The sequence below is a fragment of the Sapajus apella genome, unplaced genomic scaffold, assembly GCF_009761245.1.
Source record: "Sapajus apella isolate SASKATOON/1434 unplaced genomic scaffold, GSC_monkey_1.0 scaffold85, whole genome shotgun sequence".
NCBI lineage: Eukaryota > Metazoa > Chordata > Mammalia > Primates > Cebidae > Sapajus > Sapajus apella.
The window spans coordinates 1,994,626-2,022,169 of NW_022437025.1; the positions used below are offsets into that span (position 1 = coordinate 1,994,626).

Consider the following 27,544-nt stretch of genomic DNA (forward strand, 5'->3'; position numbering starts at 1 on the left):
GTGTGTGTGTGTGTGTGTGTGTGTGTGTGTGTGTGTGTGAAGCTGCTGGAGCTGTCTGAGGCATGGTCCTATCTGATGTGCATCTCCTGGGCAAATCCGAGCTCTCTGGGTCTCAGGCACCCATCTCTCAAATTGTGACTTTATAGTTGATTTCTTCCAAACTCCATTTATGTAAGCTTAAAGGATTTTCAATGAAATTGTTATTCTTTGAAAATGTTACTCAATATTTCAGAATATAACATCAAATTGCCTTTTTGCTTTTTGTGTTTCAAACAATAAGGCATTTACATGAAACAAACATTTTTAAGAGTGTATTTGATCTTGCTGCTTTTTTACTATGTGCTATTCTAGTCCTCTGTTTGGAACTTAAAAATTATTTCCACAGAAACTAATTATAGTATAAGTCACATTTGCTGGATTACTATTGCTGATGGGGAATTAGAAGCAACCACCATGCAAATATCAAAAGCTTCTTATTTTTGAACTTCTCCCAAGAACTAATATAAGCTAATAAAACGTAGGGAAGACATATGCAATATCCAATGTAAATATGAACTTTTCAAGTTGGCTTTATGAGTGCTCGGCTTGACACAAATCTGAAGAGAATTATTTCCTGTCTAATACATTACACCTCTGTCAAAAACCAGTTAAGCATATTTGTGTGGGTCTATTTCTGGCTTCTCTTTTCTGTTCCATTGATCTGGTACCTATCCTTCTGTCAGCACCATAGATAAAGTTTTAATATCAGGTGGAGTGATTCCTCCCATTTTATTCTTCTTCAGAACTATTTTAGTTATTCTAAGCCCTGTGCCTTTTCACATACGTATTAGACTAAGCTTGTCTATGTCGACAAAAACCTTATTTGAGTATAATAGGAACTGCACTATAAACCTATGGATCAATTTGGGAGAATTGACATTATTTGCATGTTGAGTCTTCTATACTATGAACATGGTATTTCTCTTGAATTCTTTGATTCCTTTCATCAGTATTTTATATTTTTAGGCATACAGATCTTGCATATGTTTTGTTAACTGAAATTTAAGTACTTCATTATCTTTGGAGTGATTTTTTTTTTTTAGAAGCAGTTTTGCTTTTATTATCCAGGCTGGAGTGCAGTGACGCAATATTGGCTGACTGCAACATCTGCCTCCCGGGTTCAAGTGATTCTCCTGCCTCAGCCTCCCAAGTAGTTGGGGTTACAGGCATCTACCACTACAACTGGCTAATTTTTTGTATTTTTAGTAAAGATGGGGTTTCATCACATTGGCCAGGCTAATACTGAACTCCTGACCTCACATGATCCACCCGCCTTGGCCTCCCAAAGTGCTGGGATTCAGGTGTAAGCCACCGTGCCTGGTCATCTTTGGAGTGATTATTAATGGCATGGTGTTTTTAATTGTCATTTCTGCATGTTCATTAACAATTTATAGAAATGTGACCAATTTTTGTGTGCTGATTTTGGGAACTCACTTATTAGTTCTAAGAGTTAAAAACAATTCTTTTTGTCTATTCCTTGGGATTTTCCACATAGACAATCATGTCAACTGCAAAGAGACAGTTTCATTCCTTCCCTTCCAATCTATATGCTATTTCCCTTTTTTATCTTGTACAGTGGCTAGAACTTTAATATGCAGTATTAATAAATTGTTCCTCATCTTAGGGAGAGGGCATATACTACTGGGGCCGTGTGCAGTGGCTCACGCCTGTAGTCCCAGCACTTTGGAGGCCAAGGGGGGTAGACTACTTGAGGTCAGGAGCTCGAGACCATCCTGGCCAACATGGTGAAACCCCATCTCTACTAAAAATACAAAAATTAGCCGGCTGTGGTGGTGCATGCCTGTAATCCCAGCTACTCGGGAGCCTGGGGCAGGAGAATCTGTTGAGCAGGAGCGGAGGTTGCAGTGAGCCGAGACTGTGTCACTTCACTAAAAAAAAAAAATTATCCAGTGAAGCCATCTGAGCCTGATGATTTCCTTTTCAGGAACTTTTTTTTTTTTTTGAGATGGAGTTTCGATCTTGTTGCCCAGGCTGGAGTACAATGGCGTGATCTCGGCTCACTGCAACCTCCGCCTCTTGAGTTCAAGCAATTCTCCTACCTCAGCCTTCTGAGTAGCTGGGACTACAGGCTGCGCCACCATGCCCAGCTAATTTTTGTATTTTTAGTAGAGACGGGGTTTCACCATGTTGACCAGGATGGTCTCAATCTCTTGGCCTCGTGATCCACCTGCCTTGGCCTCCCAAAGTGCTGGGATTATAGGCGTGAGCCACCACGCCCAGCCCCTTTTCAGGAACTTTTAAGTGACAAACTCAATTTCTTTAATAGTTATAGGAATATTTAGGTTATCTATTTCATCTTATTTGGTAGTTTGTGGTTTTCAAGAAATTGGTCCATTTCTTCTAAATTGATAAATTGTTATAGTATTCAGTTTTTATCCTTTTGATGCCTGCAGAATCTACAGTGATATTCCTTGTTTCATTCCTGATATTGATGATTTACATCATCTATTTTAACTTTTCGTCAGCCTTGCTAGAGTTTATCAATTTTGCCGACTTTTCAAAGAACCAGCTTTTTTCACTGCTTTCCTCTATTGTTTTCCTGTTGTCAATTTCATTGAGTTCTGCTCTTTATTATTTCATTCCTTCTGCTTGCTTTGGGTTTATTCTGCTCTTCTTCAAGTTTCTAGAGATAGAAACTTATTGACTTGAGATCTTTCCTGATTTCTAATGTAAGCAATTCATGCTATACATTTCCCTCTTGGCACTACTTTACCCATATCCTTTACCCATTACTTTGACAAAAATGCTTTGCTGTAATACTTGGCTAGCAACAGCCAGAACAGTGTTGGGCCCATTGAACAAAGTAACATGCTTGCGATCTAATCACAAACACTCGCCTTGAATCGCAGAGAGATCCTCTCACACGTTCTAAGGGAGGAAATCCAGGACACCTATTCCATCCAAGCACAAAGGTGGCAACAAAACGCAAAGGTTCACCAAGAAGCAAAACAGTCTTCCTGCCTGAACTAAAACCATCTTCTAAGACTTTTCATATCTCTGGGGAGAGGGCAGGGTGTTATTAAATTTATTACACACTTGAAAATTTCTATATTGTCTTATAGCCTAACTGGAAAGAAAGCAAAAGTGAGAAAAAAGGACACTTTCTAGGAGGAGGAACGCAGAGAAAAGCAGACAAGTAAAACACCCCAGGGTGCACCTGTGTTCAGGGTAGAGGAGGGCAGAGACAGAGAGTAAATGGCAAGCCCACAAAACGTGCTCAACATCCATCCCCATCAAGGAAATGGGAAGCTCAATGAGACATCACTTCACACCCACCAGGATGGCTAGAATAAAAAAGGCAGGTAACACAAAGTATTGGTGAGAATGCAGAGAAACTTGAACCCTATACACCTGTGGGAGTGTAAAATGGTATAGCACTTTTTGAAAATTGTACATTCTAATTAATTAAGATGGTAAATTTTACATGATGGGTATTTTACCACAATGAAAAAAAGTTAAACATAATTATTTTATGATCTAACATGTATACTCCTAGGTATATACTCAGGAGAAATTTAAATGTATTTCTGCACAAGAACTTACACACAGATGGGGAGTAGTAGTCACACATGTAATCCCAGCATTTTGGGAGGCTGAGGCAGGAAGATCACTTGAGCCCAGGAGTTTGAGACCAGCCTAGACAACACAGCAAGATGCTGTCTCTACCAAAAAGAAAAAAAAAACAAAAAAAAATCTAGCCAGGCGTGGTGGCATGTGCCTGTGGTCTCAGCTACTTAGGAGGCTGAGGCGGGAGGATTGCTTGAGCCCAGCAGAAGGTGGAGGCTGCAGTGAGCTGTGAGTGGGAGTGAGCCACTGCACTCCCACTAAGGGTGACAGATCAAGATCTTAGAAACAAAACAAAACAACAACAAAAGAACCAAACCTCAGCTGGGTGTGGTGGCTCATGCCTGTAATCCCAGCACTTTGGGAGGCCAAGGCAGGTGGATCATTTGAGGTCAGGAGTTCAAGACCAGCCCAGGCAACATAGTGAAACCCCGTCTCTACTAAAAATACAAAAATTAGCTGGGTGGGAGTAGTGTGTGCCTGTAATCACAGCTACTTGGGAAGCTGAGGCAGTAGAATCACTTGAGCCTGGGAGACGGAGGTTGCAGTCAGCCAAGATTGCGCCACTGCATTCCAGTCTGGGTGAGAGAGTGAGACCCTGTCTCCAAAAAAAAAAAAAAAATTATCAAAGTGTGGTGGCGCCCACCTGTGGTCCCAGCTACTCGGGAAGCTGAGGCTGGAGAATCATTTGAACCCAGGAACCCGGGAGGCGGAGGCTGCAGTGAACCGAGATCGTACCTCGGCTCTCCAGCTTAGGGGACAGAGTGTGGTCCTGCCTCAAAAAAACAAAAACAAAAACAAAAACAAAATCAAAGCCAAAGCCAAAACCAAACCTGTATATGAATGTGTGTAACGCATTGCTCGTAATTGAAAAAAGTAGAAACAACTCAAATGTCCATCGAAAGACATTTGATGAATAAATACACCGATTATTTGCTTATTTACATTGAAATATATAGAATACATTATTCCATATAATAGAATATTTTTCAGCCATATAAAGGAATGAAGTACTGTTACCTCCTATAGCATGGACAAACCTTGAAAATACTATGCTCAGAAAAAGAAGCCAGATATAAAAGGTTCCACGTTGCGCAATTTCATTAACATGAAATGTCCAGAAGACGTAAATCTAGAGACAGAAAGTAGACGAGTGTTTCCTAGGGCTGGGAGGTGGGGTGAGTTGGGAGTGGGGGTTAAGGGGCATGAGGTTTCTTTTTGGGGTGATGGAAACGTTCTGGAATTAGACAGTGGTGATTGTAACTTTATGTTTTGAGAGACAGGGTCTTGCTCTGTCATCGAGGCTGGCATGTAGTGGTGCAATCATAGCTCACTAAGCCTCAGCCTGGGCTCAAGCAATCCTCTCTCCTTAGCCTCCCAAGCAGCCAGGACTACAGGAGTGTGCCACTTCATCTGGCTAATTTAAAAAAAATTTTTTTTGTAGAGATGGGAGTCTTGCAATGTTGCGCAGGCTGGTCTCAAATACCTGGCCTTAAGTGATCCTCCCTTCTTGGCCTCCCAAAATGCTGGGATTATGGGCATGAGCCACTATGCCAGACCAACTGTAACTTTAAAAGGGTGCATTTTATGGTCTATGAATTATATCTTGATTTTAAAAGATGGTGAGAGCTCTGCACCCAGGAGCAGGGGCAGAGATCAGGAGAAAGTGTGCGGACAGGCAGGGGCCATGGATGCTGCACACCCACAAAGACCCTGTAGAGCTTCTGACTTGTCCCTGGCTGGGGTGGGGCCCTCGCTGCTGCTGCTGGCCCTGGGCCTCGGGGCTAGGCACATCCTGAAGGCAATCATTGTCTAGATGTGAGGAGTTCTGGGTTTCAAATACAAAGAAAAGGGTAAGTAGGTAAAAATGAAAGTTTGTTTTAAGAAGCAAGAAAGAGCTGGCAGTGAGAAAGTAGAGGCAGTAAGTGTAGATTTCTTTCGCAGCTAAGAAATAATGAGGTCTTCAACCAGGTTGAAGATAGGATTTCTTTCTACAGTTATATTTAGGGCAATCCTAAGCAGGTTTTTTGTCCTCTAGTAGAGGGGAAAGAGGAAATCAACAAGGATACATGAACAACACTAGAGTAAAAATGGAAAATAAAAGGAATATGTATGAAGGCTGCCATGTAAGGCTAGGCTGGCTGTGCAGTGCACAGCTGTAGGAGGAACAGGTACACTGAGGTCTAGACACGCAGCCTCTCCCGGAGATGTGCCCTGCACAGTCCTTATCCTGGCAATAGAGAAGCTCCCTCCTTTGAGACAGGAGCCATTGGAGAGGGGAGGAGGGTACATGGAGACACTGAGGCAGGGTGGAGGGGGGTTCAGGAGCCCCGGCTTAGGCTTTCTTCTTTGACATTTAAATAAGAGGGGAGGATCTCTTTGGAGATTAAGAGAGAATAATAGTTATTTGTGGGAGATCAAAAAAGTCTGGAGCAACAAGACAAGACAGGAAGTCGAGAACATTAAGGACTTCTCTAAGGCCAGATGGCCTGATTTCTAGTGGACTCAGCTGCCACCACCCTGTAACTTCCTCCAGCACCTGAGCCAGGGTAAGAGATCTGCAAGTGGCTCATGGGGATCACTCAGTGCTGGAAACCAGAGAGCAGGGAGAAGTCAGAGGAGCACAGCTTCCTAAGGGGGTGGCCGATGGGGCTGAGTGGAGAGGAGAAGGGGTCTGTGTGTGTCCTCATTCACCTGGGGTCCATCCCCACTGAGCAGAGAGGAGAATGGGTCTGGGTGTGCCCTTATTCACCTGGGGTCCATCCCCACCAGTCGGAGAGGAGAATGTGTCTGTGTGTGTCCTCATTCACCTGGGATCCATTCCCACCGAGAGGAGAGGAGAATGTGTCTGTGTGTGACCTGAGATCCATCCTGGGGCCTTTCCTGAGTGCCCAGGAGGAGCTGGAGCTGACTGGGTCTCAGCACTGTTGGAGCTCAGTGGGGTGCAGGCAAGACTGGCTAAGTGACAAACCTGGACAGAGATGCCAGGAGGAGGGCCAGTGGCAGAGCTGGGAGTGAGGCCAGCAAGGACCCGGTGCAGATCTAGGCATTCAGAGGTGGAGTGCTTGGAGTCCTACGGAGGGTCCCGACTGGGGTGGAGGCCACTCATGTGAAAGGACAGGATCACACAGGGTCTGAGGAGGAGGGCAGAGGACAGGAGAGAACGACAAGAGGACACCCTGGATACGGGTGGGAGACAGGACTCTGGTGCTCAAGAGCAGGCCTTGGCTCCTGGTGCCTGGACCCCACCGCGTGCTGTGCGCGTCATGTCCACCTGGTACAGCGCCTCTTCCCATGCTGGGCAAACCCTTCATTACTCTTGGCTTTTGTCACTTTCCCTGCTGTCATCATAAATACAATTTCACAGCTACTCTAAAGTCCAGCTTAGTGTATAGTAACATTCTCAATCCTCTGCTCCCATTATATAAAACATTCCTTCCTGAATTTTGTCATTCAAGGAAGAGTCTTACGGTGGTAGGCTTTCTGGAGATATTTTTCTGATTCAAATGCAAATTTGAGTTCTATACTATTCATTCACTGATTTGACAAATCTTTGTGAGTCCCCACCCTTTGTGGAGCACAGTAGGGACCAGAGGGATGAGGTCTCACCCCTGGGCACAGATGCTGCAGCAGGTTGAACAGTACAGCAATACATGGAAATGTGCATCAGACCAGAAAGGAGCAGTGCCGTGTGGAACTTCAGGGTAGGGAGGTCAGGGGAGGTCCCTGAGGAGATGCGCACAGGGCCCACTTGGACGAGGTTGGGGAGGGAGACACACAGACATTTGGGGAAAGAGCTTCCTGAGCCCCAGGGCAGGAAAGACCCGAGTGAGGTGGGTAACTGGTGTGCTCAGGCCCAGCCAGGGTGGCTGAAGAGGGAGTACCGGGAGGCGGGGGTGGCAACCAGGTCAGACAGCAGCTGGAGCTCTTGCAGGCCCCCCAACTTCAGCAAAAACAGAAACAGAGGCGGGTGCATGGGGAGGGGAGTGCAGGGGCTTGAGAATGCAGGGGGCTGGCCTAGTCAAGGGCTGAAGAACGGACCCGCCACCCACTCCCCTCTGGCTTCTACCCTGAGGGATCCCCATGATCTGCTTGCTCCTCCCCCACCCTGCAGGTGCTGGGCAGCCTTTCTGTGTGACATCCTGACGATGAACAGGTGACAGGATATGAGCTGGGAGGGGAAGCGCAGAGAGGGGTGAGGGGACCGCAGGGGGAGCAGGAGAGGCTCAAGGTGATGGGGAGGTGGCGCCTGCAGCTGCTGAGGGGACAGTGACTCTGACGCAGGGACCTTCCAAAAGCGCGCCCTGCCCACTTCCCTTCCTCAAAGCGGCACTGATGCGGCAGGCCCAGTGAACACCTGTGATGCATAAGCTAAGCACAATAATCCTCTCCTCCTTTTTTCTGGAGTGTAGTCTCTCCACCTCTCTTGCAGCTGGTGCAGCTGCATGACCTGCTCTAGAAAGTGGGGTGTAGCTATTGTCTGCACCGGGCTCCCCAGGAGCACCTGGACTTCGCTGGGCCAAGGAGAGCCTTGCATCTGCCTCTCCCTCCTGCTTTGGAGACTGGAGCAGGTATTCCACCAGGAGGAAGAGAAGCATCATTCTGAGAATAAAGATGCAGAAGAACAAGCCTTGGACCACACTGCCTAGCTGCCCATCAAAACCGGAGACTACCTGCCTCTGGAATTCTCTGTGAGCATAAGCCACACAGGCAGGGTCTTTCACCCGCAGCTTGAGACGCCCTGGCCCACAGACAGGCTGGGGCTGAGTGCGCAGCAAGCACTTTGGCTCTCCTCCGAGGGCAGCGTCACAGCCAGCACTGGCTCACTCCTTCTGTGGCACTCGCCTGCAGGGTGAGGGACTCGCTGGTTACTTTATCTTTTCTAATACATTCTCTAGGAATTCTTTTTAGTGGAGAAGAACCACCACTTCTTTCATAATTAGGTAACTCATGGCATCCTACTTATCTACTCTTCTTCTCAAAATGATTAATTACTAGACACACAAAAAATATAATTTATATCTTATGAAAGCAGCCTTGGAATAATTTCAGGCTTTTAAAACCACGTTGGCCTTCCTGCAGATCTGATAGTATTGTGAGCTCATATATCTTACCACTGTGAAGTCAGAGTAGAAAATACATCATCTCTTTCAGATTCCTGGAATAACTTCAGAAGTTCTGGATCCCCAGATAAATGTGCAAGAATGCGCAATTCAATCTGTGAAAAATCTGTGAGGCAGAATTCTGCATTAAGTTAGAGTTTGCCAGCAGCGTTCCTCGTGGGTGCTGCCCAGTTGGCCACCCTCAGACTCTCCTCACTCAGCAGCCTGAAGGTCCACACCCCGCCTCCCGTCTGCCAGGGTCCTCTGGCCTCAGTGTCAGGAGGTGAGAAATGAAATGGGGAGGATGGTGCAAGATGAGGAGGCTCAGGAGTGAGTGAGAGTGTGTGTATGGAGGGGAGCTGTTGTTATAAATAGGATGACCAATTACCCTATTTATAGGCTGCATCAACAAAATGACATTGGGCAAAGGCACAGAGGAGGCAAAGGAGGGCACCAAGATGGTCTCTGGGGAAGAGGAATGGCCTGGGCAAGGGCCTGGAGTGGAGGTGACTCTGAGCTGGGAGGGGCAGGGCCCGGCAAGGCCACAGGGAGCAGGGCAGACAAAGTACAGGGGTGGAGGGCAAGGGTATCTGGGATTTAGATACGATGACATGAGGGGACACTGGAAGCAAAACTTGTCACTACGTACTGTGCCTTAGAATGTATTTGAAAGTGGCCAGGCACACTGGCTCATGCCTGTGGCTCATGCCAGCACTTTGGGAGGCCAAGGTGGGCGGATCACCTGAGGTCAGGAGTTTGAGATCAGCCTGGCCAACATGGTGAAACCCTGTCTCTACTAAAAATATAAAAATTAGCTGGGCCTGGTGGTGCACACCTGGAATCCCAGTTACTTGGGAGGCTGAGGCAGGAGAATCACTTGAACCCAGAACCCAGGAGGCAGAGGTTGCAGTGAGCCGAGATTATGCCACTGTACTCCAGCCTGGGCAACAAGAGCGAGACCGTCTCAAAAAAAAAAAATAATTTATTTGAAGGAATGAATTATATAAGGACCTTTGAATTATTCAATTTCTAAACATTTGAACTCTATGAAAATGCATCAAGTAAGCTACAGCAACGTACCTGCTGCTAGAAAGGTGTGGCCTTTGGATGAAACAAACATGGCCCTCGGGGAGATGGTGAGAATCTCGTCTTCTTTACCTGAATTGTTTTTTCAAGAGCATTTAGTGAATTTGGTCATGAACTGACTCGTAGCTAGTCCTCAATACAATATTATTTGAATATTATTCTAAAGTCAAGAGTTAAGATTTTAAATTTTTCTGAATATTTTTATTAATTTAAGTTTTTTAGACATGGGGGGGTCTCACTTTATTGCCCAGGCTGGAGTGCAGTGGCACAATCATAGCTCACTACAGCCTTGCACTCCAGGGCTTAAGCAATACTCCTGCCTCAGCCTACCAAAGCAGCTGGGACTACAGGTACACACCACCATCACCACCTAATTTTTAATTTTCTTGAGGGACAGGCTCCCACTATATTGCCCAGGCTGGTCTCAAACTCCTGGACTTAAGTGATCCTCCTGCCTTGGCCTCCCAAATTGCTGGGATTGCAGGTGTGAGCCAAGGCACCTGTCCTTAATGTAATTTAAAAAATAACATATTACTACTGAAAGCTAACTAGGTTTTCTGATTTTAAATTTTTCTGTTCTTGGCCGGGCCAGTGGTTCACGCCTGTAATCCCAGCACTTTGGGAGGCCAAGGACAGCGAATCACTTTACGTTGGAGTTCAAGACCAGCCTGACCAACATGGAGAAACCCTATCTCTACTAAAAAAAAACAAAATTAGCCAGGCATGGTGGCACATGCCTGTAATGCCAGCTACTCAGGAGGCCGAGGCAGGAGAATTGCTTGAATCAGGGAGGCGGAGGTTGCAGTGAGCCGAGATTGTGCCATTGCACTCCAGCCTGGGCAACAAGAACAACACTCTGTCTCAAAAAACATATATATATGGCCACGCACAGTGGCTCACGCCTGTAATCCCAAGCACTTTGGGAGGCTGAGGCAGGCGGATCACGAGGTCAGGGGTTCGAGATCAGCCTGGCCAACATGGTGAAACCCTGTCTCTACCAAAAACACAAAAATTAGCTGGGCAAGGTGGTACATGCCTGTAGTCTCACCTATTCTGGAGGCTGAGGCAGAAGAATGGCTTGAACCTGGGAGGCAGTGGTTGCAGTGAGCCAAGATTGTGCCCCCCCACCCGGGGGAAAAGAGCGGACTTTTATCTAAAAAAAAAAAAAAAAAAAAAAAAATTCTGTTCTGTCTAGAATTCTTAATGAAAAAAGGAAACCCAGACATTGACAACTGAATGCATTCCAGTGAAAGCAATCTTGAAACTCAGAACCTCACTGATGGAAGGTCTATGTGGGAAGCACAGCTGTGATTTTCCCACTAAAGACATTTTAAAGGGGCAGCAGGGGATGAAGCTGCTCAGGAGCCCTCTCCATGGACACTGTTTCAGGACAGTCAAATGTATTTTAGAAAGGACTACTCATTGGGACCGGGCACAGTGGCTCACACTTATAATACCAGCACTTTGGGAGGCCGAGACAGGAGGATCACTTGAGCCCAGGAGTTTGAGACCAGCCGGAGAAGCATGGTGAAACCCTGTCTTTACTGAAAATACAAAAAATTGACTGGGCATGCTGGTGGGTACCTATAATCCCAGCTACTCAAAAGGCTGAGACAGGAGAATTGCTTGAACCCAGGAGGCAGAGGTTGCAGTGAGCTGAGATTGCACCACTGCACTCCAGCCTGGGCAACAGAGTGAGACTCCATCTCAAAAAAAAGAAAAGAAAAGAAAAGAAAAGAAAGGACTGCTCATCAGGTTTCCTTGTTTTGCTAGGACCTTCCTGCACAGCAGGGCCCCCAGCAGAGGGGCAGGAGTGCCACTGCCAAGGGTAGGAGTGTATGGGGCATGGGCGGAAAAACTCTCATTTGCTCAGATTGGAACTTTCTCTTTTTTATAAATGTACCCATCAGTGTTACAGCAGAATAGCTTAAAAGAAAGAAGAGTGTTAGTATGCTTTTATAAACATTTCCAGTAATTTTCAGACTTTAATAAGCACTAGTGCTATTACATGTTTGTTTTTTCTTTATTGGGAGGCTGGTGGGGGAAGAGATGGTAGGAGGAAAGCTACTTTCCTGATATAATTATCATCTATTTCTACTTGTAAATGGCTAACAGGGAGGTACCATATCACTTTAGCTGTTTATTATTTTTTCAATGTATATTTAAATCCTGGTCATGCAAATACAGAGAACTTCAGGAAAGTGAAGCAGTTAGTTATATAGAAAAGCAATGACAAGTAACTTTTAAAAAAATGTTTAAAAGGGCACAGTGGCTCATATTTGTAATCCCAGCACTTTGGAAGTCCAAGGTGGGAGGATCACTTGAACCCAGGAGTTTGAGAGCAGCCTTAGCAACATGGCAAAGCCCCATGTCTACAAAAAATACACAGACACACAAAATTAGCCAGGTATGGTGGTGCATGCCTTTAGGCCCAGCTACCCAGGAGGGTGAGGTGGGAGAATCACCTGATCCCAGGGGGTCAAGGCTGCAGTGAGCTGTGATTGCACAACTGTACTCCAGACTGGGTGACAGAGTGACACCCTGTCTCAAAAAAGAGTTATCCAAGACTTTAGCAAGGTAGAAATGAGTTACCTTTAAAATTCTTAGGTTTCGTAATCTGAATTGGGTGCTTGGAGATACCTTGGATATTCTGTTAATAATAAGAGAATAGCTTTAGTCAAAATATCTACTCTTAATCTGTACCACTTAGGGTATTTAACATACATCACATTTTACTAAACATTAAAACAAGTAAGCCAATGTGTCATGCATAAGCACATTAACACTTAATACAATTGTCTAATATAAAAATATAATTTTGGTGAATATACCACTAAATCCACTCAGCAGATTTGAGAACAATTCCCTCTGACTCTAGCCTGTGTGACCTTTAACATAATTATGTACAGTCATTCTTTTTACAGCAGCACAAATTATGAACTCAGTTAACTTAAAAATTCCTACATTATATGCTAAAGGTAGGTTTCTGTGAAATTTGTGTATTGGACGTTTATTTTAGAACATATTTTAAGATGAAAATTTTGGTCTCTTTGACGCTGGTCATTCCCCTAGCTCACTGCTCCTGGCACTTGGTACCTGCCTCTGCCTTAGCCTGTCCTATACCTGGTGGCTTGGGTTGTGTGCCGTGCAAACTGTTGGGGCCATTTGTTAAGCACCTTCACACTTTTACAACTTGGGCAATGTGCAATAGTTCACATGCTTCTAGACTGTTTCAACTATTCAAATCATGAGAATTTCTGTTACAACATCCTTTGGATTCTTGGTGGTACATTGAACAATAATCCCCTGCTTTGTCTGGGAATAGAACTCATTGGACATTATCAGTTGGTCTTGACACCCTAGGTAAATCTGACAAATTGTGCCAAGCATCAAAGTCCTGCAGTCTTACAGCGATGCTCCATAGATCCCACTAGAAACACTGGAAAGTGGTAGGGCCACATTGTCATCCTCACTTTTTTTTTTTAAAGATGAGGATGTGAAGGCCTTGGGGCATTAAGTCAGTGGCTCTCAAGTTTTCTAAACGTTAGAATCACATGATACTTTAGAAAATACCCAATATTTACAGTAAAAGCTCAATAATAGTGTAGAGATGACAGAGAAAAGAGCTATTAAACTTGAAAAGAAGTCAATAGAAACTAATCTAAAGAAGGGAAGAACAATAAACAAAGCCTCAGGGACCTGTGAGATAATATAAAAATACAATATCAAATTGTGTTCTCTTAGTTCCTGGAGAAAAGAAAGAGACTTGTGCAGAAAAAATTTTCTTAAATAAATAATGGCTTAAAATTCTGAAATTTAGTAAAAGACGTCTTTTCCAATTTCAAAAGCCAAACAACCCTAAATATGGTAAATTGAAAGATAACCAGGCCCAGAAACATCATAATCAAACTGCTGAAAAACTATGATTTAAAAAAAAAAATACTGAAAATAGCCAGAGCAAAATGATACTTTATATGACGGGGAACAGCAATGTGAACGACTGTAGATTTCTCCTCAGGGACCATGTAGGCCAGAAGACAGTGGAACCACAACTTTCACATGCTGAAAGAAAGGAACTGCCAACTCAGAACTCTTTCTTCACCATCATTCTCAGCAAACTAACACAGGAACAGAAAACCAAACACCACATGTTCTCACTTATAAGTGGGAGCTGAACAAGTGCACATGCACACACAGAGGGGAACAACACACACCAGAGCCAATCAGGGGGTAGGGGGCGGGGGCAGGAAGAGCATTAGGACAAATAGCTAATGTATACAGGGCTTAAAACCTAGATGATGGGTTGATGGGTACAGCAAACCACCATGGCACACATATACCTATGTAATAAACCTACACGTTCTGCACCTGTATCCCAGAACTTAAAGTAAAATAAATAAATAAATAAAAAAAATAAAAAAAAATAGAAAACTCTTTCTTCAGCAAACACATCCTCCAGGAACGAAAGTGAGTTAAAGACATTCTCACATGAATAAAAATTAAGGTATTCTGTCATCTGCAGACCTAATCTAAAAGAAATGCTACAGAAAATTCTTCGGGCTGAAGGAAAATGTTTCCAAAGGGAAACCTGGAACTTCAGGAATGAAGGATGAGCAACAGAAATGATCAATATCTGGGTAAATATAATAAATCATCTTTTTTGAGTTCAATGGCTTTTGCAAGCCTTATGCATCTTATTTGAAGTGACGAAATATAAAATCTAAAAATAGCCTGTGGTTGGGCATAGTGGATCACACCTGTAATCCCAGCACTTTGGGAACCCAAGGCAGGAGGACTGCTTGTTCCTAGGAGTTTGAGACCAGCCTGATGTAAATTTACACGGCCATTATTTTTTTAAAAAAGGCAAATGATAACATGCTGGCAATAATGCAAAGAAAGGGGGAACTCTAGTACCTGGTAGGAAAGTAAATTAGTGCAGCCATATGGAAAACAGTATGGAGATTCCTCAAAAGAAAAATTAAAATACCGTATGATCCAGCAATTCCACTGCAGGGTATGTATGGAAAATAAATCAGTATAAAAATAAGTATCTGCACTCCCATGTTTACTACAACCCTGTTCACAACAGTCAAAATACAGAATCAGCCTACGTGTCTGTCAATGAGTGAACAGATGAAGAAAATGTGCTAAATATACACAATGAAATACTATTCTGCTATAGAAAGAAGGACATCCTGTCATTAGCAGCAACATGGATGAGCCTGGAGGCCATTATGTTAAGGGAAATAAATCAGTGAATTAAAACTGCATGTTTAAGGCCGGGCGCGGTGGCTCAAGCCTGTAATCCCAGCACTTTGGGAGGCCGAGGCGGGTGGATCACGAGGTCAAGAGATCGAGACCATCCTGGTCAACATGGTGAAACCCCGTCTCTACTAAAAATACAAAAAATCAGCTGGGCATGGTGGTGCGTGCCTGTAATCCCAGCTACTCAGGAGGCTGAGGCAGGAGAATTGCCTGAACCCAGGAGGCGGAGGTTGCGGTGAGCCGAGATCGCGCCATTGCACTCCAGCCTGGGTAACATGAGTGAAACTCCAACTCCGTCTCAAAAAAAAAAAAAAAACAAAAAAAAAAACTGCATGTTTAATTCCAGTATATATACATAGTGATAGCAGAATTGTTCACCTGTACCCCTGTGGAAAGCAACTTTATTAACCAGACTGCAGTAATTGTGTTCAGTTGCTTCTACCTTTTGCCTTTAAGACCCTATTCATTTCAGGTTGGCGTCTTTTTTTTCCCCTGCTCCCCCCAACAACTTTTCCCAGTGAGGTTGTTTCACACAAATTTAGTATAATTAGATTGATACGTCACATTCTGTTTCCTATCTTGAGATCCCCCGACTTCACAAATGACTTTTAAAAATTTACATAATTATAGTTCACTCTTGCTAGTGTGCATTCTATTGGTTTTGACAAACGCATAGTGTCAGTTATCCACCATTGTAGTATCATACAAGATAGTGTTACCACCCTAAACAATCCTCTGAGCTTTACCTATCCAAACTTATTCCCAAGTCCCAGCCCTGAACTTCTGGAAACCACTAATCTGTTTACTGTTTTCTACAGTTTTGTCTTTTCTAAAATGTCACATAATTTGGAATCGTACAGTATGTAGCCTTTCCAGATTGATTTATTTCATTTGGCAATATGAATTTAAGATTCATTCATGCCTTTTTATGGTTTTATAGCTTATTTCTTTTTATCACTGAATAATATTTCTCAGTATGAATGTGTCACAGCTTATTTATTCACCTCTAAAAAAACATCTTGGTTGCTTCCGGTTTTTGGCAATTATGAATAAAGATGCCATAAGCATTTGTGTGCAGGTTCTTTTGTGGACATAAGTGTTCAAATTAATTTGGTAGATACCTACATGTGTAATGGCTGGATCATATGACACTTAGTTTTGAAAGAAACTGCCAAACTCAAAAAGTGGCCGTACCATTTTCCATTCCCACCAGCAAGGAGTGAGAGTGACTGCTGTTCCACACCCTCACCAACAAACGGTAATGTAAGGGGTTGTTGGTTCTTGATCTTAGTCGTTCTAACAGGTATATAGTGGGATCTCATCATCGTTTTAACCTCCCACCTTTCTGACACCATGAATTCTTCTCATCCTTCAAGTCTGCACACAAGGAGACTTCTTCCTTTCCTTGAGGAAAAAACCTCCTCTAGCTCCCTAATCAAGCAGGCTGGGGGGTCTGCCACAACGCTCTGAAGAGGATCCTTGACATCTCTCAGTCCAAGTACTGACCACAATATTGAACAGCCGAGGACCTGGATCCCCCTTTCCAGGAGCACCTCGTACATGGAAAGTATGTAATACATGTGTGTTTACTGAAGGAATGAGAGGCACTGAAAGCACATCAATAATGAAAATTGAATACATATAATACACAAATTGCCACCTTTGACTAAACTCTCTCCTTCTGCTTCTGCCTTGTGCATACATCCCTCCAATGCTGATGATGTGCTGCTACACAGAACGTACCGTGATATGCAGCCCACGGTTGGGCAGCAACACAAAATGAACTCACACACAAATCTGGCCTTCTGGGAGTTACTGTCTGTCACGATGTGTGTATCACACACACAAGTCACATAACACAGGGTTCAAATGAACAAAATAAAAGGGTATCTCAGGAGACTCTCCATGGCACTCTGAGGGAAAGAGAGAGTACTTTAGGCCCCAGAGGAATGAGGCTGGGCAAATCAGCCTCACTGATGGCAAATTTCCAGGAAATCAGGAGATAGGAAGCTGCCACAGAACCACATGTGTTTCTTCTGTAACCAACCTTTGTGGCCCTTCAGCAAGGCCTCTCTGGAGGAGGTACCAGCCCGTGCCAAGCCTTCCATGGCCAATGCTCCCCGTTGGTTGTGGCACTGTGCACCAGCCAGATCTGAGAATGTCTGTTCAAGTACACGGGTTCACGTTCCCAAACACATGAAATGCTGCCGTGCTTCTCTGTGGGCCTCTGTGATGAAAGCAGCCATCAGACAGAGCGCTGTGTCTAAACCCCATGAGCAAACACATGCTCACAGGTGTCTACGTCAACAATGAGCACATACAGCATGTGAGCTACCAAAGACCAAGGGCAACCAAAGTGGCTGTGGTGGGAAGTGACAACTAACAAGAGCCCGAACATCTGGGAGGAAGCTGGGTCCCACCGGGTGAGAGTCTGAGTGTGGGTGAGGCCTGTGGGTGGCCCCCAGCACACTGGGGGTGTGGATGAAAGTGTGGCTGTCACACGCCCATGAGAGCATCGAAGTCAGACATCACTCTAGCAAGCAGATGTCATCACAGACTGACACCAGCTGCTGGCACCCAGGGGAACTGTGCCTTTTGGGGAAGAAGAATAGAGGTACGATCACTAACTGCAGGCATCCTTTACTGGGAGGGGCCAGACTCCCCATTACTCCCCTCCGGCAAGGAGCTGGCCACCAAGGCCGACAGCAAATGGTGATATCCGAATGTTTCTGCACGTGAAAGCCTCAGAACCCCCACACTCCTAATTTGTTGGAGTCAATCATGTTATTTGCATTACTTCAGCTGGTCCCCTAGTGTTGATCACTCATGACCATTTCATCTCCCAGGTCCATCCAATGTCCAGGGGCAGAGACCATGCCCGTGTCTCCTGAGCACTCTGGAGCTGTGCAGAGAGAGCACACAGTGATGCACTCACACAGCAGGACTATTTTAAGTTCCCCAAACTAGGGAAATGGAAGCAAACTGGAATAATTTTCTTACAATTCTAATCTCCTCTAGGGCATACAATTTTCTGCTGTACTGTGAACATCAAAATGTATGGAAGTCACTTCTCAGCTGCCTGTTTAAATAAGCCCAGCCGAACCCCGCAGAGGAAGGTTCCTGTGCTCAGCCCCCATGGCTTGCTTCGGGCAGCCCGAGTCTCCCATGAGTGGATGCACTCCTAAGTGTCAGCTGTGGGGATGGGGCACACCCCAGCATCTGTTTTCATCGTGAACTTGGTGTGTTTAAGCAAATAAGAGAACCGATCTAAAAACATTCAATGTTAACAGCTTTTATTTAACATTCAGTGAAAGCAAGGTGCTGAGGTGACGTCTTAATTCTACAATGTGGCGTTTGCTAAAATGTCAGTAGTTGTAAGCGAAACGCTATGCAGGGAATAGTTTCAGCTGTGGGTGAAGGGGTTGCACCCAGGAGTACATGGCCCTGTTGCTTTTCTCCCTAGGTACCATGTGGCCTGCGTGTCTTCATCTGCCTACCTGGTGGAAGATCCAGGGGGAAGGTGCCACACTGGGGAGGTGGTGGAAATAACAAAAAGGTGATGGCAGCCCTGCTCTTAATTTGTTGACTATATCCTTGCAGCCCCTGGAATGAAGCGGAAGGAAAGTGATAGTCACAGGATCTTGGCCAGCCTCAGGGCATGCAGGCTCTCCTGGTCCTGAGAAAGCTGTGACTGCGCATGCCTTTCTGGGTGCCAGACTGTGTGAGGCACCTGAGAGGGGCTGTGCAGAACAGCCACATGGCACTCCGCCCCCTGGGCACACCCTCACAGGGGCAGGACCCACAGTGTCCTCATTGTGTCCTCAGCACCTACTACACAGCCCAGCACACAGGAGCAATTCACAAACGATGGCCGAATAAGATGAAAAACAAATAATTTTCACAATAACGCAGCAAAGAAGGTGCTACTTTTATCATTTCATGAATGAGAAAAGAGAGGCTTCCATAGTTAATTAACTTGCTAGGGTAACACCGCTAATGACTGAGCTGAGATTTGAACTCAGGTCTGCCCTAAGCCAAGGTTCTGTTGCCTCCAGAGTGTGTCAGACAATGCCAGAGGTCTCCTGAAATAATTTTTCTTGATACAAAATAAAAGTGAAAACCACAACAAAAACACAGAAGAGGGCAGCCAGCATAGAGCTCAGAGTGAGGGCCACAGCAGCACACCTGCTATGGCACCTGGGCCAGGCTGATGCCCCTGCACTCCACCTAAGCGGCTCGTAGAGCCTGACCTTAGCCTGAAGGGCAACGTGGCCCTGACCCTATGTGGGGGTCCCTAAAGCCCTGTGAATAGCTTGGATGGGCAGCCCCCTCTACCTGGTCTGCCCTGATACACCCCTGTGGCCCCCCTCACCCCCTAAAGCTTCTGCTCAGCTGCCCCCCCAACCTCTTTAACACTCCTTCCTGAGGCTGGCAATCTTTCCCCCACTACATATGTTCCACACATTTCACTACCCTCTGTATTGTTTCTCACTTCACATGCTTATTGGCTGTCTCATGCCCTCCATCCCCAAGACTCCACAGCGCAGAGGGCTTTTTTTTGGGGGGGGGGAGGGCAACAGAGTCTTACTCTGTCGCTCAGGCTGGAGTGCAGTGGTGTGATCTTGGCTCACTGCAACCTCTTCCTCCCGGGTTCAAATGATTCTCCTGTCTCAATTACAGGTGCCCGCCACCATGCCTGGCTAATTTTTGTATTTGTAGTAGAGATGGGGTTTCACCATGTTAGCCAGGCTGGTCTCAAACTTCTGACCTCAGATGATCTACCCACCTCAGTCTCCCAAAGTGCTGGGATTATAGGCGTGAGCCACCACGCCCGACCAGGGCAGAGGTTTTGACCCATACAGTGCAAGCACCCTGAACAGCCTGGCACATAGGTGTTCAACAAACATCTGTGGAATAAATGACTATGAATGGAGAGTGGCAGGAAATGGAGTTGGAGAAGCAGGTGGGGTCAGACCACCCAAAGCCCTAAGAGCTAGGTGAGGAGATCAGACATGAGTTACCCCCAGAGCTCTGGGAGCCACTGGAGCCACTGGAGACTTTAGGGAGTGGAGCCATGGAGTTGGGCTTGCATTTCTGAGACACTCTCCTGGCTGGAGGGATGAGAACAGGAAGGTGGATGGGAAGCTGGAAGGCTGGCACCAAGATGTGCAGATGACAGGAGTGGGGACAGCTATACCAGGAGGCCCAAAGGCCTTGGTGCCCAGCCGGGTCCCCTGGGGTCCAGCCTGTGTGACCAGTTGAGCTGAGGAGCCATCACCCCCACAGGGTAGCTCAGAGGAGAAGCCAAACATCTGGCTTAAAAATGGTGAAACTGTCCAGGCGCGGTGGCTCACACCTGTAATCCCAGCACTTTGGGAGGCCAAGGTGGGCAGGTCATTTGAGGTCAGGAGTTTGAGACCAGCCTGGCCAACATGGCAAAACCCCATCTCTACTAAAAATACAAAATTTAGATGGGTGTGGTGGTACATGTCTGTAATCCCAGCTACTTGGGAGGCTGAGGCAGGAGAATCTCCTGAACCTGGGAGGCGGAGGTTACAGTGAACCGAGAATATGCCTCTGCACTCCAGCCTGGGTGACACAGTGAGACTCAAAAAAAAAAAAAAAAAAAAAAAAGTGAAATCACCGTGCCTTTTTTTTTGTTTTTTTTTTTTTTTTTTTTTTTAAAGATTCCCGAAGGAAAGCTGAATGAAGAGAGTTGAGGCTCGTGAGCATCTGCGTGGGTGTGGAAGCTGCTGGGAAAGGAGGTGCTCATGCAGTGGGCTCCGAGGAGCAAGGATGAGCACCCTCAACCACAGCAAATGGGTAGAGAGAGAGGAGCCCACTCCTCTGAGAAGAGGACAAGCCCCATGCTCAGGGAGGAAGGGCAGAGTCACACCAGATCGCCAGCAGGGCAGAGTGGGGACAGGGAGGAGCCACGGAAATGGGCCAGGCCCCCTGGGGAAGCAGGAGTCTCTGCCAAGCAGGGCTGGCAGGAGCCTGGGGCCCGCAGCTCCCCTGGGGTCAGCAAGGCTGTGGTCACTGTGCTGGGCAGCGTGACTCAAAGAGAGCCAGGCTCCTCCACCTGCCGGCCTTTGGCCCTGATGATCCATTTTAAACTGTGGGTCCCAATTCCTTAGTGGGTCACAAACAGCACTTCCAAAGGTGAACTGAATAGAGAGAAAATAGCAATGTTCACTGCACACAGCGAACCTGCTCTGTATATGTCCCAGTCAAGAGGCAATGCACAGAAAGTATTAGAACGTTCCTCTTCCCACTGTGAGGTGATGGAAGGAATGAGGGGATGGCTCAGTTCACTCTAGATGGAAATAGGAAAATAATAGATCATTCAAAATAATAAAGTATAAAGATTTTTAAAGTTCATTTGGGTTTCAAATAGTGGTGTAGATTTAGCAGTAATTATATGATTTATGAACACCTTGCTAATAAATTTTTTATAGATATTTAAATTATATGGAAGGAATATTCATCAGCAAAGCAGAAAAATAAGACGGCAATAATGTAAAGGCCTTGATTAGAATTACTTCGAAACAGTACTTATATCATTTATGTAGGTAATGAAAACAGAACCTAAAGACTACATCAGGAAAGAAAGGCCTCTTCATATGGGGTGCAGTCTGTGCCCTGAAGAAAATTTTATAAGAATATCCAGGAAATAACAACTTATGAATGGCTGGTGCTTTGGTAGACAGAATAAAATACTTCCTATTAGAACTGAAAAGGTAAGCAATAAACAGCTCTTTCACTTTTTTTTGGTACATTCAAAGGGATTTGTTAAACTGATGCATGGAACAGGTTTAAAATTTGTAACCCTTATTTCTGCTGATGGTAGGAATAAAATAATTTGCCACTAGGTCAGGGCATGGTGGCTCACGCCTATAATCCCAGCACTTTGGGAGACCAAGGTGAGTGAATCACCTGAGGTCAGGAGTTCAAGACCAGCCTGGCCAACATGGGGAAACCCCATCTCTACTGAAAATACAAAAATTAGCCAGGTGTGGTGGTTGTACATCTGTAATCCCAGCTACTTGGGAGGCTGAGGCACGAGAACTGCTTGAACCAGGGAGGTGGAGATTGCAGTGAGCCAAGATGGCACAACTGCACTCCAGCCTGGGTAACAGAGTGAGATTCTGTCTCAAAAACAAAACAACAAAATTGCCACTTGTAGAGGACACAGGCTGTTTGGGGCCATGCAACACATTCTTTTCCATTTTGTTTAGAAAAAGGCACTTAGATCTTCATGATGGTGCCCACCACCTGCCTCCTTTAAGCCAACCAGCAGACCTCATCATCAGGCCACAGAGACACAGGGAGACACTTGCCAAGGGAGGTGCGAGACACGCTTTTTCATCCTTCTGTGAAGCTGCATGAGATGCTCCACATCCCCACTGGATAGAAACTCAGCAAGCACTGCCCAGGCCTGCTGGGACACGTGGGAAGGCTGTGCAGAGAGACACTGGCGAAACGGCAGAGAGAAGCTGGGTGCACCCATATAATGTAGGCTGCCAGATCAAACCTTACCTGAAGCTAGCCCTTCTTCAGCCTTCTAGGTCAGGTAAGCTGAGACATATCCCTAATTGTTTAGGTCAGCTGGGTTTGGTTTTGTGTAGTAATCTGCAACTAAAAGTCTGCCTGAACACATGGATTGTGGTTTTTTAACCTCCAGTTTAGACATGTGGGGAAAGGGTTTGGTCAGTGTGATTCAGAGCCCAGCTACTCTCCCCTCTCTGTCTTTCTCCCCCCACTCACATTTCTCCTTCCCAAGGTGTCTGGGGTGGTGGATGATGACGCAGGGAGCCTATATACCCCCTGGCACCCGAAGGCAGGGTGTGTCTGCAGCTGTGGCCACCCTGCCTTTGTGGGCTTTGGCTTCCCATGTCCTTGCCCTGTCTGCTCTGTTGGTGAAATGTCCATGAAGGATTGCAGTGCATTCTGTGCTCTCAGCACGGCCAGCATCTGACATATGTCCTCTGCCAATTGGGCTCTGGCACTGGCTCTGGCGACACTGCTACCTCCTGAAGCTCAGTGGCACCCTCCCTGTGGACCTGGCCTTTGGCTGTCCATCTCACAGCTCTCCATGGGCCAGTGAGAACCAGGAAAACGTGGGCAGGGCCTTGGTTTCCACACCAGGGGAGTGCAAGACCCAGGGACCACAGGAACTCCCAGCCCCCTCTCAGGCTCCTTGGAGAGCACTGCTTCCGCCCCCTTGGGCTTGGCATTCCTAAAGACTGTGACCAAGCCTGTGGGGTGCTGCACTCCCCTCCTCTGGCTTTCCACCCCCACTCTGAGTCTCTAACCCAGAGGGGCTGGAGGAAGTCAGAGCCTTTCAAAGACTCTTTCAGTGTGCTCAGCTCTGGATTCTGCTCTCATGCTCTCCCCCTCAGCACCTCTTCCAAGCCAAGGAGGTACCCTCTCCCTCCTGTGAAGTGGGTCTCTAGCATCCTCTCTACTCAATGGCTTCCTTTATAATGCTAAACTCTAAAAATACTAGGCTTTGAGTCTTGATATTTAAAAGGAAGCTTCTGAAATTCAAAAATTAACAAAACAAAACACTTTTTGATCTCTCATGCCGATACTTTTCTTGTTTCTGCTGTGCTCTTTCACAAGTTCTAGTTGAAAGCCAGAGTTGAACACTGATTCCTTTATTCTCAGCTGTAACTCCCTCTCCCTCTGAAGTAACAGAGGCCTCAGCCCCACTGGGCAGGCAGTCTCTAAGTAGCAAGAGGTGCTGGGAATAAAATATGCGGTGGATGGTTTCTCAAAACTACCCCTGTGCTATCAAGTATTGTGTTCGATTAAAGCTGCCAATAAGGAGACTTCTGCTTCCAGGAAGATTGTGTAAACACTTTCCCTATCCCTTTCCCAAGATACAATTAAAACCCTGGGCAAGTATAAGAGACTCAGAAAGCTGGAGAAAATAAAGCAGACTGGCCAGGGACCATGGGACCCAAAGAATTCCACAGAGGTGAGCCCCAGGTTTCTTTTTGCCTAATATATCCCAGACAAGCCCGTAGATTGGAAATGCCAATAACCACAGACAAAAACAACAACAAAACAAAACAAAAAACAAAACCTAACAAAAGCCTGCTCTCACTAGCCAAATGACCAGGAAAAGGACAGCCTAGCGAGAAAGAAAATCTTTTGACAATAACTATTCTACTCCAGCCAAACACTACACAAAAACCCGTGTTTTGTTTTTTTTTTTTTCAATCCCCCATCCCCACCCCCCCCATCCTTGATACTTAGCCAAGATGTTTTTGGTAATTTTCCATCTACTGAACCCTCACCCTCTCTGTTGGCTATAATTCTCCAGCTGCCCCTGTGGTATCTGGAGTTGAGTTTAATCTCTTTCCCCTATTGCTATAATCTTCAGTAAACTCTCCCTTGCATGTTTAACTCTGATGCAATATTTTTTTTTGGACAAACGATAACATGTCAAAATGTATGGGTTAAAGCTAGAGCAGTGCTGACAGGAAAATTTATAGCACTAAAAATGCATACATGAGAAAAAAGAAAAAGTCTCAAAGCAATAATCTAAGCTTATACCTAAGGAGCCTAGAAAAAGAAAAGCAAAATAAACCCAAATAAAGCAGAAAAAAGAAATAATATGGAAATCAACAAATTGAAAATAGAAAAATAATAGAGAAAATCAATGAAAAGATCAAAACTGACAAAATTCTCACTAGACTGACAAAGAAAAAACAGAACATACAAATTATTAATATCAGAAATGAAACAGGGAATATCACTACAGACCCTACAGACATCAAAAGAATAAGGAAATGTTACAAACAACTATACACAACTAAATTTCACAACTTAGACAAAATTACCAATTCTTCAAAAAACACAACTGAAATTCACCAAATATGAAAGAGATTATATGAGCAACTGTATAACTACTAAGAAAATTGAACTCATAATTTTAAAACTCTCCAAAAATAAACATCTAGGCCTAGATGATTTCATTAGAGGATTCTGTCAAATATTTACAGAAGAATTAACACCAGTTCCACATGATATCTCCCAGAAAGTACAAGAGGAAGGAACACTTCTCAATTCATTTTATGAAAGTAGTAGTACCCTGATAGCAAAACCAGATAAAGACAGATTAACATCCCTCATAAATATATACATAAAATCCTTTAATAAACATTAGCATATAGAATTCAGCAATATATTTTAAAATATATGATCCAACAATTGACCTGTGCACACTTATCCCAGAAAAATGAAGACTTAAGTATACACAAAAACCTGTACATGAATGTCTACAGCAACCTTATTTTAATAGCCAAAAACTAGAAACAATTTAGATATCCTTCAAAACTAAAGTACAACTCATACCCAGGAACTTCCGGTGGTAATAAATTACCCACGGGGAACTTAGTATCTGTCTTCAAAATATCATATATTTAAAATATATTATTTAAATATATTATTTGGAACAACTAATAACTTTCTTTAAAATTGTGAAAAGTGTCTTCTATAAAATACACATTCACTGTTAAAAATATTCTTAAGACTCTTATCTTAACTAGAAGAATTCATTCAATGTATTCATCAAAATCCTGCCATGTGACAGCTATTATGAAAAATGCTAGTTCTTCACACACATAACCTACAAATAATATTTAAATAATATATAAACTACTGGAGGAAATTCCTTTACCTAGTGAATATAGGCTGTAAGAACGAATGCTGGCCAGGAGTGGTGGCTCACACCTGTAATCCCAGCACTTTAAGAGGCCGAGGTGGGTGGATCACGAGGTTAGGAGATCCAGACCATCCTGGCTAACATGGTGAAACCCTGTCTCTACTAAAAATACAAAAAAAAATTAGCCGGGTGTGGTGGCATGTGCCTGTAGTTCCAGCTATTCGGGAGGCTGAGGCAGGAGAACAACTTGAACCTGGGAGGCAGAGGTTGCAGTGAGCCGAGATCACACCACTGCACTCCAGTCTGGGTGACAGAGCAAGACTCCGTCTCAACAACAACAACAGAAAGAATGCTACGTATTTTCCGTAAAAATTGCCCCCCAATAATCCGTTAGTTATATTTAGCACTCGATAACTAAGATGTAAGCCCCTGGTTTTACTCTTTCCTTCAATAACATTTACGGATTACCTATCAATTGGTAGACACTGTGCTTGTTTCTTGTAATAAAATATTGAAAAAATTCAAGGAGCCTACAGTAGAGGGAAGGCAATCACTAGCAATGGAAAAATGACCACGTTAGGTAGTCAACACCCTGGGAATACACATCTATAATGAAATTATAGTAAGTTAAGACTGTGTAAGAATATGGAAATAGACCAAAGACACAGAATTGAGAGCCCAGAAACAGAACTGTGCATTTGTTGAAATTTACAAATGACAGAGGCATTACAAATTACTGTAGTTCTTATAATGAACTACAAACAGTTACCCAAATGGAAAAATAATCAGATCTCTACGTCACACCTATATTAAATAAATTCCAAGGAAATTAACGACTCAATGTAAAAAGTAACTTTATTAAGAGAGAATTTGCTATCACAGAACACTATAGGTGGAAAAAAAAGAGATAATTTGAGTATCTTTATGATCTTCAAGTAAGAAAGGGTTCCTTAAATGAGACACAAAAAGGTAAAAACTTTAAAGACTACAAATTTGACAATATTTTTTAAAAATCTGTAAATCAAAGACATAGAATCCAATCTGAGAAAAACAAACCAACCATCAACTGAGAGAAGATATTTATGTAAGTGAACAAGACTAGTATTCATAATACATAAAGAATGTTTACAAATTAATAAGAAAAAGACAAGCCACTGAACTTAAAATGGGCAAAAGAGAAAGCGAGTCACTGAAAAAACTCAAATGACAGATAAACATAAAAATACACTGACCCTCATGAGTAGTTAATGTGAATTAAGCCATAGTAAGATATTAATCCACATCAAACTGGCAAAAACTTAAAAATTTGGTAACAACAAGTGCGGTGGTCTGTCGGGTAATGAGGTCTCTATCACACTGCAGGTGAGAATGTGAGTCGGTCCACTCAGGTGGAGGGTGTTTAGTGATGTCGGGAGTGTTGAATACTAGCATATCCTATGGTGAGGCAATACTGGTGAAGTGCTAGAGAAACCCTCGCACATGTTCAAGAATATTCATCCCAAAATTATTTTTTTCCTTGCAGCATTGTTTTTAATAGTGAAATAATGGAAACAATCCAGTATATCTGCACAATGACATACTATGTAGCAGCCAAGATGAATAATTTAGAGCTATGTCTGTCAACATAGATAAATCTCAAAAACAAACTGCTGAATGGAAACAGCAAATTTATAAGTACAATATGCTATCATTTATATAAACTTTAAAATAGCAAAAAAATACCATCTATCATTTAAGGAAATACATATATTTAAGAAAATATAAATAAATAAATGCAAGCATTAAAATGGGA

General features: G+C 44.3%; 1 protein-coding gene across 3 annotated transcripts in view; it reads right to left on the bottom strand.

Moving 5' to 3' along the window:
- POLN (DNA polymerase nu) overlaps positions 1-27,544 on the bottom strand; it is a 146,246-nt gene that overhangs the window by 48,586 nt on the left and 70,116 nt on the right. For all 3 annotated transcript variants that reach the window (XM_032253954.1, XM_032253955.1, XM_032253953.1), the window contains 3 exons: positions 12,405-12,462; positions 9,807-9,884; positions 8,739-8,853 (listed from right to left, as the gene is read on the bottom strand). In XM_032253954.1, coding sequence (XP_032109845.1) covers positions 8,739-8,853; positions 9,807-9,884; positions 12,405-12,462 — 251 coding nt within the window. The remainder of the gene's footprint in view (positions 1-8,738; positions 8,854-9,806; positions 9,885-12,404; positions 12,463-27,544) is intronic.